We start from the raw sequence: 13,057 nt of genomic DNA, 5'->3' as shown, positions 1-13,057 counted from the left end.
ACATGTTAAATCCGTGTCTGATCCCGTGTTGGGTTACATAGGGACATCTTATATTGCGCTTCATATAAGATTTCTCCAGTTCAACTACTGGTTTAGATTGAATATGGATAAGTAGTATAAGTGAGAACTGTAAAGGACAAATTCTGGATCATATCTGCGTACTTTATTCAAAATACTTATCACATCTGGTGTATTGTTACTACATTAATTAATTATTAATATAGTATTTGTGTTGATTGAGTGTAGAGTACTTGACCACCACAACACTAATGATTACGATGGCTTATGGTGCCACAAACTTTATAAATTAAATAAATAAATAAATAAATAAATAAATAAAACATATTATTGTATGGAGGGACAGATGACAAATACACCAGCTTTGTATTCTGGACTTTGTAGTCCCTTTGCAATTCATTTATTTCAAGCACTGTTAAGACAATAAAAAAAAAAAAAAACAGACAATGTCACACCGGTCTGCATCAGATACCCACATTGTAGGAATTTCACAAAGGCCAGTTTGGGGACGATCGGGGAGCAACGACTTTAACACACACTAAAACAAGTGTGGAGAATATGGAGAATGACGGTTGAGCAACAGTTTTATCACACACACACACACACAAAACACAGATGAAAAGAGTTGTGATGCTTCATTTTGATGTGTGATGCCCAAACTGTTGTTATGGATGGACTGCTGCTGAGAGCTTCACAAAAAGAACTTGATTTTAAAAAGCATAACATGATGATACAACTTAAGGGTCAAGAGATACTATGACAGTTTGGTAGGGGTACAAAATAACGTGATCAAATCCTAACATACCAAGATGTATATTGCATCAGATATTCAGTGACAAATCCTACACAGACACAGTTTTTCCCCCCACAATACAATAAACACACTTCTAATTTCTAATTTGAACGGCCACTATAACCACTGTGCAAGGCTTAGTATGTGTTAAACTTCCGCTATAAATTCCCAAATGAATAATTCCCTTCGCTCCGCAAAACACAAATGTGCGCCTTCATAAAACTAAGAACACAGGCACAAAATTGTCTTCTGTGCAGCGAATTAATCTGAAATAAGACTGTAAGCATTTTTGGTTGCCGATCCAAACAGTTTCTGAAAAAAAAACAACAAAAAAAGCTCAGAAACGGGAACAAAAATAATAGAAATGAAAAAATACATTGCTGAAAACCAAATCCCATATGTTCACATCTCCTAACAAAACACTAATTTTAAAGCTCAAATCAGTGACTGAAAATCATCATTAGGAATTCAATGAGATTAATAACTTCCAAGAGCTTAAAAAAATGTAAACATGTTGTAAGATTGTGGGAATATACTGGGATGTGAAGCATGCACAATCCTTTGAGGCTGATCGCAACATGAGATCAAGACCCTGCCACATAAGTGACATTACACAATGAGTCCATCTACCCTTACAAGGTCACTTTCAAAAAAACACCACCGACAGCTGTTATAAAGGTCCACCATTGTTTATACAATATACATCAACAGCATAGGCTATTAGTACTGCAACAAGACTGTTTCCATATCAAAATGTACAAAAAGAAATCACCTCTACTCGTTCCTTCATCCGCTCAGGGCCTCTGGTTGTATTCCATCATTAACTTTTTTCGTAATAATTTAACAAAACCATGACCACACGCACACACATTTGCACTAAAATGTAAACATTCGTTCATAACACACATTAAAAAAAAAAAAAAAAAAAAACAGCCAAGGGAGCCAGTTTTGTTTGTTGCATCCACTGTACAATTTTTGAATCCCACAGAGAAGGAGATCGTCCTGAAATATAAATGTGCTCTAACTGTTATACGGCTACTACAACTTGTGCAAACACTTCAGCTAGACTAGGTTTGTAAGGAACTGGACGGAGGCTTGATTCAACAAGGTATTAGAAGACAGAGACAACGGTTTTATCTACACACCTGTATGTTGATCAGGTTATTATTCAAACCACTGTTTGAGGAGTGTCAGCACTGACACGCTTTTTTTAAGACAGCCAGCAAGTGGAAGTAGAGCCCATGCATGCATGAAGCTTCTTATGTACAACTACAGTACCTCTTTTTTAAAATGGTTCCTATGGCTAAACCATGCTTTGGCACCACAGTTAGGCTTCCAAATATTGAGATGTTGATATTTTTAGTAAAAATGTTTAGACAAGGCCTGTTCTGGATTGATGACTCCAAATGGTGCCCACCACAATCTGTATGATACATTTCTTCCGAGAGGCAGCACAGAATATCTTCCGCAATTGTATAATACATTATATATTGCAGGACAAACACTGTATGTTTGTTTCAAAGATCCAAACTGAACATGAAACAACACCTAGTTCTAGACAGGCATTGAGGTATAAAATAAAGGTACGATATCAACTGATGTTACCTGCCCTTTTCTGCACCTTCTGTAAAACCACACTGAGAAGTTGTGTGTGGCTTTTCTTTTGTGCAATTCCTGAACTAAGAACAGCTGAAGCGTCAAAAGGCATTTTCAGCAACCAAAAAAAAACAAAACAAAAAAACAACCCAAGATGAGCATAAAAAGTCATAAATAAGTTTCTTCATTTAAAACAAAAACATATGTACAAAACACATCAGTTACAGGTGCCACAGTGATTTGAAAACCAAGAGAGAAAACAAGCAACTAGGAAGTAAACATAGTTTGGCAGTCATTATTCCGTTAACAGTGTTGCAGGATGCATATATTACTGAGAAACATTGGTGTTAATTTGCGCTTTTGTCTTCACACAGTTGCTTGTGTTGATTTGGGACTTGGTCACAGTTTTCTGGACACACATGCAAGGCTTTCAAATGTAAGTAGAGTAGCAGGTCAAAGACTTATCTTCACCTTTCAGTCTCTTCCAGAGTGAGACTCTCTGTTGACCTTCCCTGGCAAAGAGACACAACTAAAACCCTTCTTTGTCTTTTGACTTGGCTTTCTGCTGTGTTGTTGTACCCTGTGATCCTCTTCCTTCCAGCTTCACACTAGATTCTGATTGGGCTGAGTTGATCCAGGATGCCTTGAATGCCTTCGGCTGCGTGACCGGAAGCGTTGGGCTCGGCGTCGCCTCCCTCTCCTCCAAGTCATCGAAGCTCACTTCCTGCACGGCTTCCTGTTTCTTGAAGGAGTCCCTTCGCTCCGACAGAGCCAACTTCCTCATCACCACCACCTCTTTGGAGTGGTGGTTGCTGCTGCGGTGTTGTGGTGAGGTGGTAGAGCGGTGGTGCTCGCTGCCCCCACTGGCTGTGTCCTGGTGGCCTCTCTGCCCTCCTATGTACAGCCCCTGACGGCCGTGCTCACCCACACAGACAAACCCGGTGGCAGTGTCCCCCTCCATGTCCTCCAGCCCCTCCCCCTCAGACAGAGGCACCTCCATGGTGTGGCGGCGGGTGCTGTAGGCCTTCCTATCACCATGGTAACCCCCCGTCGTCTTGTCTCCTGTCAGCTTCTCTGCCGACTGGACCCTCTTCAAGAGTGGTGAGCGTGGTGGTTCTGCACTGCGGGGACGCACAGAATGGCGGGCGATAGTGGGAGGGGACAATGTCTTGCCATGGAAACCCTGTAGGGACTTTGGGTGACTGGGGAGGCAGGATGGAGAGCACTGTGGAGAGAGGGGCTGAGGAGGTGGGATACAGGCCAGCGGTGAAGGAGGGATACTGCTGGTGGACTTGCAGCGGCCAGCTTTGGTGTAGCGACCCAACACATGTAGAGAACTTGGACGGGCCTGTGGTACAGGCGAGTTAGGGGAGCTGGAGCAAGGAGAAGAACTTGAGTCTGACAGAAAGAGGAAGAAATAAAACAGTTAACCATTGGTAGATTTTTACCAACACATAACATAAAAAATATAAGACACAAAAAGATCAACAGCTCAATTTTTGGGATGAAAGGGATGCATGGCTTCCTCACTCACCTCCGGAGTGGTCAGGGGCGGGGGAACGACAAGGCGTAGAAGGCCCAGGAGAGAGACTCTGCGTGGGAGAGCCGGAGAGGCTGTCGCTAGATGACTGGTGGAAACCTGAGGAGAAGCTACGACTGCTCTGCATGGGTGGAGGAGGCGTATGCTTAGATAGCTTCTTCAAGATGCTACGCCGTCGGCTGCAAAGGGGGTGAGAGGTCAGATGTGTGTTTTGTCTATAATACTGTTCTTAGCTTGAACGTTTTTCATGCTGACTTGAGTAAAGACTCTCAGTGAGACAACAAACTACAATCCATTTAAGTTAATTACTAGATTTTGATCAAAGTCTCGTTCATCATATTTCAGATTTTAGTCCAATGTATCTAATACTAAGCTTCAGACAGTAGTTTCAAATGTCATACAGTAATGCTGGGTATGTGAATGGGTATGACTTCTCCCCTCGTGTACCTGTCCTGTCCGTCCTTCCTCTTGCTCTTCTTGCTGCGCCGGGCCATCTTGGCCTTGTAGCTCACCTTTCTGGCAGGGCCCACCTTAATAGAGGTGTTCTCCAGTGCAGTAGTCTGCAAGGTCACCCTGTTGCCACTCTGTTGAAAACAGATCATTATCATAAACACCCCTGTGTAACACATTCATTCAGTCTCTCTCTCTCTCAGTAGAAATTATATGTCATTACTTACAGAAAGTATGTTTGTTTGAGAAATACTCAAATGCTGTACATTTACACTTTTTTGTACATACAACACATCACAATCATCATTGTGATCATCCAAATATAGAAAGTGTGCAAATTCAAGTTATCCTTTTACCTTGAGAAGGAGCTCTACAACCTCAGTGTGGACGAGTCCCTGGACAGACTCCCCGTTGACATGAGTGATGAGGTCACCAGCCCTCAATCCTGCCTCATGTGCTGGACTGCCTTCCTCCACACACTGTGGACACAAACACACACAACCTCTGATGAAAATTACTGGTCAAGCAACCATCTAACCATGACTGACGATGGTTATTACAACTAATGTTTTCAGTATGCATATGTATGCACAGCAATAAAGTCAAAATGCAAATACAAAATCTATAAAATACAGAGATTTCTGTCTTATTTCTTTTTATTGAGATTTTGCCATGCTGACACTCATGTGCTGTTATACTGACTTTTAGGATCACCTAAAACAAAATCTGAAGACCATGAAAATTGTTTAAATATAAATATGTGTTTGTTTAACAATTACACTCTAAATTTGATTTGAATATACTGAATTTTTCATACATGATTAACCCCACTAGCCACACATGAGATTAGGACACGTACCCAGACCATGTGGTGAACAGTGTAGACGTCACTGTCTCCCATGTAGACTCTGATAGCCCGCAGAGCAAAGCCAAACCTCTTCCCAGAGCTGTGGATGACCACAGGAGGCCTGAGGCAGCTGATGCTGACAGAGAGGTCCCGGCTGGGGGACGAGTCTCTGGATGAGGGGTTGGACGACAGGGACAAGGACGATTTGGGGCTCGTAGGAGGACATGCTGAGTCATCTGGATCGAGAGGAGAAGATGTTTAGGAAGGGTTATGAATAGTTTACGTACACATTCTTACATGTTGCACCATTCAGTATTTGATCAAACTACCACAATAATGATTCTTAACAAGGTTATTTTACTAATTCTCTGGCCAAAATAAGACTTCACTTGACTTATTATGATGTTTTTCTATTTTAATTCTTGTCCTCAGTATTAGTGTATATTTATTGTGTAAGTTACACAGCATCTGGCTGTAGAGGGCACTATAAACACGTGAATAGTCTTAGCAAATATAGACAGATGACAGTCGTGCCTTTAAAAAACATGATTATGGATGGAATTTGAGCAAGAAACTGAATTTCAATGGAGGCTAGGGTAAGTGACAAAAAATGTTCACATTTTGGTGACATTTCAAAGAAGTCATCACCGTCCTGTCTACCTGGGGTAATGATGAGGGACAGGCCAGAGACAGAGGCAGACTTGGGGACTTTCCCAGCTGGGGATCTGGGTTTCTCTGGGGTCTCTAGCTGGTGGGCGATGCGTCTGGACGCCCCTCTTCGGAAGGACGGCCTGGTGCCTGTGCTGTTGCTCCGGAGCCGAATGCGTCGCAGGTTGGAAACCATCCCGTCTAGAATTAGGAGGTACGGAGTGTAATCACTGTTGTTTCATAATTGCAAAATAACAGGAGAAGAGAAGGGGCAGAGGTCTGTGTTTGTTGGTCTTACCTTCCTCCTCGGCAGAGATAGCAAAGCGAGGCATGATGTCGAGGCTCTGGGTGCTGTTCATCACCAGTGGGCTGGTGCTGCGCTCTGACTGGGAGGAGCTGGATGAAGCACGAGGACGTAGACTGTGAAACAGAATTTAAAAAGTCCAGATTTGACCAAAATTTGTTTTAGTTTGTATTGTGTTTGCATATGTACAGGTGAATGAGCTCTGGTATATTTATCTTGACCTGTAGTTACTTGGTTACAGAGAATTTTTATAATAAAATACTGATTTTATCTCCTAAAACAATTTTGTCAGTAGAGGTCTGGTCAGTCCTTTATGGCATAACAGTTAACTCTATTCAGGTTCATAGGGGACCTGGAGCCTTTCCCAGTATGCAGTGAATGGAAAGCAGGAAACCTGACACTGCCATTCACACCCAAGAGCAATGTGAAGCCTCCACCTGACATTCAACTCAGGAGGAGGCTTTCGCATTGCTGCAGCATACTGAGAAACAACCCATATCAACACATATATAAAGTATATAGAAAGGTTCAAACCTGGGTGAAGTTAAAGTGTTAACCATTTTGACTTATGATACATAGTATTGTCCCAAAAACACAATCTTCAATAAACAAGTGCTTCTGAATATTCCACTTCCTTCTCACGTTTTTCATTAAATTTAAAGCTAACAAGGCAAGAATGAGGGCTGGCTGTAATTCCTTTCCTCTCAGAGAAAGGAGATATCTCTCTCACGTTTCATGCTCTCACCTCCCCCTGTGTCCATCTGCCCTCCTGTCTCCACCAGCCAAGTGTCTGAATCCATCGCCAGGGGAGAGGACTCCCCTGCCCTCCCACCTCTCCTCCTTCTCCTCACTGTGGCTTCGCTCGGATGACGACAGGCTCTGGTTGGACGGCGTGGAGGTGGACAGGTGCTCTGTGCTGCTGTACACCTAGAGTTTAACAAGAAAATTGGTTACATAGATGTTTTAACAAAATATCTGGAGGACTGTTTTCTCAGAGGTCACACCAGGGTTTTATTCAAAGTGTCATTAGATATATATTTTAATAGTGTGGCACATATTAAGTGAAAGGTAATAAGCAGAGCAGTAACAAGCACCTTGCTGAAGCGGTGGGCCACAGAGGAGAACTGTCGGAGCTCCCGAGATGATTCATCATCATTGGTTTCATCATCGTCATCTGAGCCCAGGTGACAGTAGCGCTCTGATCGGGCTACAGGAAACACAATGACAGTGCATTAAATATTGAAAAACTGATGACACCGTTTTATCCTAATTGAAAGTACCATCAGAGATTACTATGAAATCATCATCAACATTCTGACTTATTCTCATAGTAGTGTGTCCTCCTGTGTTCTTAACAAAGGTCTAGGTTTGTCAGTGTGCATGCAGAGTCCATACTAGATCATTAAAAGGCACTGAGTGTGTATATCCATCCACAAATCTAGCTGGTCTGACACGTACTGTCAAAGTAACTGGTGTCATCGTCAGTCTCGAGTTGCGGTATGAATTCAGCTTTCTGCCTCAGGAGGCCGTTCCAGTCCAGACCCAGGAAGAACGTGTGCATCTTCACCTCAGAGGTTCCACCTGGAGAAAAAAAAAACTAATTAGGCAAACAGGTTTGTCATATTGAGGCTGGTTTACAGCTACTGCTCGGCCAATTTGTCAACAGTGTCTCTTTTGATACCCTAATATCTCCCTTCTTCTTGTAAAATGACAAGATGGCTGTCCTCTCATGAGCTTTAGCCTGTCTCTTCATCTCTTCCCGTCTAGACAACAATTTGATCAGCTAAGGCTTGTTATTATTGCTCTGCCTCACTCCAAATGTTGCCTGATCAACCCTTACGATAACTTTGATGTTAACATAAAAATGCATATTTCTATCAGTCTAACAATTTCTATCAAATAAAGCCATAAAGATGTCTGAGTGCTGAGATGTGGACTTTAAAAAGGTGAAAGAGCAACTATAAATATTTTCTAAACATTTCTCCACATCAGACTATGGAACTGAATATGCTATACTCAGGGGGCCTTATCCACCCATTTGTCATCTGTCACACCGCCACTGACCTGTTCCTAGACGCTCCAGAGGGCTCTGTCTCAGCAGCCTGGTGATAAGGTCCTGGGCATCAGCTGGCAGAGCGTCCTCTCCTTCTGGCCAAATGATGTCATCTAGACAAAGAGGCACATTCCAGTGAACCAATGAAGGCATTCAAATTTATCTACACAGCCCAAGTGTAAGAGACTGTGCAAGTGCAAAATTACACAGAAGAATTACGTAAACCTGAGGTAATGACCAATAACCCAAGACTAAAATAGTACAATTCATTTAGACTTGATAACAATCCAGTAAACTAACGGATGTCTTACCGTTGACCACCTGACCAAAGAGCTGTTCTGGTGTGTCTCCAAAGAAAGGAACACAGCCCACTAAGAACTCATAAAGGATGATGCCCATAGCCCACCAGTCCACTGGCTTCCCATAGCCCTGCCTCAAGATCACCTCAGGTGCAATGTACTCTGGAGTACCACACACCTGTAGAGAGGAAAAACAGACAAAGATGCAAAGATTGACATTAGTTAAGGTAATGAACTCAACAGAGGGGATGAAGAGAAGACGGGTTGAGAAGAGGCGAACCTGTTTGTCGATGAACTCTCTGGTATCCTTTTCAATATGTCCTTCATACAAGTTGGTGGTCATGTTCATTAGACCAATCTTTGACAGCCCAAAGTCTGTCAGCTTAATGTGTCCCATGGAGGTGATTAACAAACTACAGAAGAAGGAAACACAGAAATGTTTCATGTTACATCAAATGCTTAGCCCAAAACATTAGATCTCAAACTCAGTTGAAAAATATCAAAGGCTGAACATTTCAGAAAATTCTGTTCCAACATCAAAAAGATTGCCAGTCTTTTAAAGATTGTGGCAAGTCAAAAAAATGATGAAAGCTTTAAAGTAATTAGGTTCTGCCTGAAAGATGAAAAAAAAAACTGAAATGAGGACTCACTTATCAGGTTTGAGGTCTCTGTGTACAATGCCATAGTTGTGAAGGTACTCTAAAGCCAGGACTGTCTCTGCGAAATACATCCGTGCCATGTCCACAGGCAAAGGACCAATGTTCTTCAATAGGTTGGCACAATCTCCACCTTAAAGCGCAAACACAGTCAGATGCATGTGATAATGTGTCTTTTGTGTTTACAGTGGGTGGGCATAAAATAACGTTTTGAGTGCTATATTACAGGCAAATAAACAATTAATAAAAAGGCATATCAGATTATGCATGCACAATTTCAACCAACCTTACCTTCCACATACTCCATGACCATGCAGAGGTGCCTCCGCGTCTCAAAAGAGCAAAACATAGAAACAACAAATGGGTTTTCAGCAAATGTGAGGATGTCTCGCTCCACAAACACCTGCTGGATTTGGTTCCTAAGGATCAGATTCTGCCTGTTGATCTTTTTCATGGCAAAACGTTGACGGGTCTCCTTGTGGCGCACCAGAAATACAGCCCTGCATGACAGGAGAGAGAAAGAAGAGAAAGAAGAAAAATTACAGCACAAAAAAGGGATGGATTTATAAGGGATTGACAGGAGATATATTAAGAGATTTCACAAGGAAAAGAGTTGGGAAAAAGACGAGGAATCATACACATCACTTACTAGTGAACTTCAGTTCAGACTTGAAATGAAATTATCCAGACAAATTCTAAGTGTAAACACAAAAATACTACAACAACACTTCCTCAATTTAGTTTCTCTTCTGCTTTTATTGGGCTCTGTGGTGTCCACAAAGAGACTGAGTCAGTCGAACGCAAACAAAGAAGCCTGTCTTACTCACCCATAGGCGCCATTGCTAATGAGCTTGATAGTCTCAAAGTCGCTCTCCAGCGGTTTCCTACGAGGAGGGGTGCAGGCTGCTCGGCTCTGAATCACACACATGCAAAAAGGAGAAACAAAATAACAGGATTTAGAAGCTGCATTACTTCTGCAAAGCAGGAATCCATGCACTTCATGACTTTACTCTGATAATATGAAGTTTTTCTGTGTATCTGTATTCACCACTTAAACTGGGTCTATCTAAACAACCACTTCTATGTTGTTTAGCTCTACATTAAGATGTTTCATTTCTCTTCAGTACAGCTGCCATCGCCTTTCACAATACTTCCACCATCACTGTTTATTCTGTCAAACAGAGTCACATTGTAAGTCAATATAACTACTTTAGAACAGTTTGACGTAAGCTTATACCTGTGTGGGTGTTGCGTCTCCAGTGTCATCAGAGTCTCTGCTGGACGACCTGTGACTCGGACTCGTCTGCTCCAGATGGACCATCTCTGTAACAGCAGCAGACACACAGATCAAACTCTATTCAGCTCAAATAAACACCAATGAGGACAGTGGGAGCTTATTCAACTGTTTGCAATGATACTAACTGCCTAATGATGCTAAACTAAATTACAACTGTCAATGTATCCAAAGCATATATAAGTGTTTTTGTTATAATTATTTTACGTGATTAGTTTATAATGTCTCTGCTGACTGATTAAGGGTTTTCCCAATTCAGCTGAATTATGTTCTAGTCTGTTAAATATCATTGGGGAAAGCAATACTGACTAGTTCTGTATGGGGTGTATTTTTAATGTTCTCATGAAATAGAGCAAAAAAACTAACAATGAAGTAAAGTGCAATGAATGGTAAGTGCCTTCACACATATAAGAATGTGCCTCGTTTTCATTAAAGACAATACAATGTTCTGATGATCAAAAGTCTACATAAAAATAAGAATTCCTGCATCAATAAAAAGAAAAGAAATTAAAATGGCAACAGGAACGGCGACATTATTGACACAGTTTCCATGATTACATACATACATGATTTTATTTTGGTAAAATAGAAGGGATACACCGGAATGAAAATTCTTGGCTGAAACCGAAAACCGAAAATGAGGAAACCAAGGCCGAAAACCAAAACACCGAAAGAAATTATTATGCCAATTATTAGTACCATTGCATTTATGGCTATGACTGTGTACTAACCTCACTAAAATCAAGGCATTGCAATTCAAAGAATAAATCAATTACAAAAGTATGAAAATATTTATTTAGCACTGACATTACAACAATGCACAATATAAAATAAAATAAAATTCAAAATAAAATGTTTAACTTGACCCCACTCATGTGTACAATAAATAAATAATAATGATGAATGAATGAATGAATAATGAGAATAATAATCAGCCTATGAAATTCCACATCCTCTATGACAGAGAATGGCTGATCATCTAAGGCAATCAATTCAATATTTTTTTGTGTAATGCCCTTTGCCTTGGCACCATCACTGGAAAACTTTCTTGCCTTTTCAAAAACATCCGCCACAGACGGAGTGGGTGTGCTCGGATTGATTTTCCTTTTCTGTGCCACATTCTTCTTATAGTCAGAATGGCAATCAGGATGTTTGGATTTCAGGTGATAAATTAAACCCGACGCGGAGAAACTCTTTGCAGATGCACCCCCTCTTGAAATTTCAGCATTACACGTTTTGCAAATCGCTATACGTGGGTCTTTCTCACATATACTGAAATACGTCCACACCGCAGACATGTTGGCGCTTATCCAGACAAGCGTGTGCTGGCCGTGGTTTTTGTTCGCGCCATCACAACTTTCTGTTTCGGCCGTGTTGTTTCGGTGATAAAAGTATATAGTAAGAAAATTTTCGGTGGCCGAATATTCGGTGCATCCCTATAAAATAGTGAACATGCACATTAGCTCTATCTTTGATTTGCAATAGTTGAATAAAGTAAATATTGTATCCATCGAGATTGATTACAGCAACAATAATTTCCATGTCATGCTAAAAAAATATTTTTAAAATAATCTAAAATGCCTAAATAGAAAATGTATTACACAAAATACTCAAATCAATGTCGCACCTTCCAAAGGATCCCTGGTGAGGCCAAGCTGGCTGATAATGTATCTGGGAATATCAGTCTTGATACCGTGGCCCACCTTGGCATGACCCTCTGCAGCCTCCAAACGTTGGTAAAACTCCTCTGGATCAAACTCCTGTAGAAAAAGAGGGGAAACAAGTGTTGTGGTTTCACAATTATACACAATAGAACAGGAAAGTATTGCATGAGAAATACACACTGTCCCCTAACAAACAATTTGCACACCATACATCAGGAAAAAACACAGTTGCAATGTAATGACAGAGTCAGTAAAAAGTGAAGTTTCCGTCTTCTGTTTCTCCTTGACTTAAAGGAAAAAAGGGGTTGAATATCTGGGCTAATTGTAGAACTTGAATTATCTGCTACACACCTACTGTAAATATTAAGTGGCTTATAAATAGGAGAACAACATAATCCTGCCTGGCAAGGTAAACTTGCTGTTGCCTAATTCTAATATGCAAATACTCTGTAATTACAGCAACAACTATCATCACTACACCATATCATCAATGCATGTGACTCACCTGTGACATCTGTATTTGAAGGGATAGATATTTTGTTCAAGGCTCTAAGCTGGTAAGCATCATGTTGCTATTGCATCACTCCTCACACCTATTATCACTACTGTGTCTGCCAGTGAGTCTTACCAAACACTCCAGGAGCCTGGCCGGCCTGGAGATGATGATGAGAATCTTCTTGACCAGTTTAGTGATGATGGTCACCTCCTCACTCTCTGAACGCTCATACGCCTGATCAGGAAAGGACAAAAAGGATGATGGATTATTGTTGTGACTTAATCCAATTGGCACAAGCCACGAGACAGCGTGGCTCATCCACAGAGGCTGTCTGCACTTTGGTCTGGCTATTATTTTTAGCATCCATTTCATCTTCTTACATTATCCGTTGGTGATTCA

At 41.2% G+C, this 13,057-nt stretch overlaps 1 protein-coding gene across 2 annotated transcripts in view; it reads right to left on the bottom strand.

The window, feature by feature from the left end:
• Positions 1-381: 381 nt before the first annotated feature.
• The window catches only part of mast3a (microtubule associated serine/threonine kinase 3a), a 30,319-nt gene continuing 17,643 nt past the window's right edge, over positions 382-13,057 (bottom strand). For both annotated transcript variants that reach the window (XM_051400068.1, XM_051400058.1), the window contains 19 exons: positions 12,791-12,892; positions 12,126-12,258; positions 10,442-10,527; positions 10,032-10,117; positions 9,496-9,704; positions 9,199-9,337; positions 8,829-8,961; positions 8,561-8,726; positions 8,261-8,362; positions 7,655-7,777; positions 7,291-7,403; positions 6,942-7,123; positions 6,191-6,312; positions 5,905-6,093; positions 5,257-5,480; positions 4,754-4,876; positions 4,395-4,531; positions 3,942-4,126; positions 382-3,805 (listed from right to left, as the gene is read on the bottom strand). In XM_051400068.1, the coding sequence (XP_051256028.1) occupies positions 2,937-3,805; positions 3,942-4,126; positions 4,395-4,531; positions 4,754-4,876; positions 5,257-5,480; positions 5,905-6,093; positions 6,191-6,312; positions 6,942-7,123; positions 7,291-7,403; positions 7,655-7,777; positions 8,261-8,362; positions 8,561-8,726; positions 8,829-8,961; positions 9,199-9,337; positions 9,496-9,704; positions 10,032-10,117; positions 10,442-10,527; positions 12,126-12,258; positions 12,791-12,892 (3,423 nt within the window). In that variant the 3' untranslated portion in view covers positions 382-2,936. The remainder of the gene's footprint in view (positions 3,806-3,941; positions 4,127-4,394; positions 4,532-4,753; positions 4,877-5,256; positions 5,481-5,904; positions 6,094-6,190; positions 6,313-6,941; positions 7,124-7,290; positions 7,404-7,654; positions 7,778-8,260; positions 8,363-8,560; positions 8,727-8,828; positions 8,962-9,198; positions 9,338-9,495; positions 9,705-10,031; positions 10,118-10,441; positions 10,528-12,125; positions 12,259-12,790; positions 12,893-13,057) is intronic.

This window comes from Dicentrarchus labrax, unplaced genomic scaffold (genome assembly GCF_905237075.1).
Source record: "Dicentrarchus labrax unplaced genomic scaffold, dlabrax2021, whole genome shotgun sequence".
Lineage (NCBI taxonomy): Eukaryota > Metazoa > Chordata > Actinopteri > Moronidae > Dicentrarchus > Dicentrarchus labrax.
This window is presented reverse-complemented; position numbering and strand designations above follow the sequence as displayed.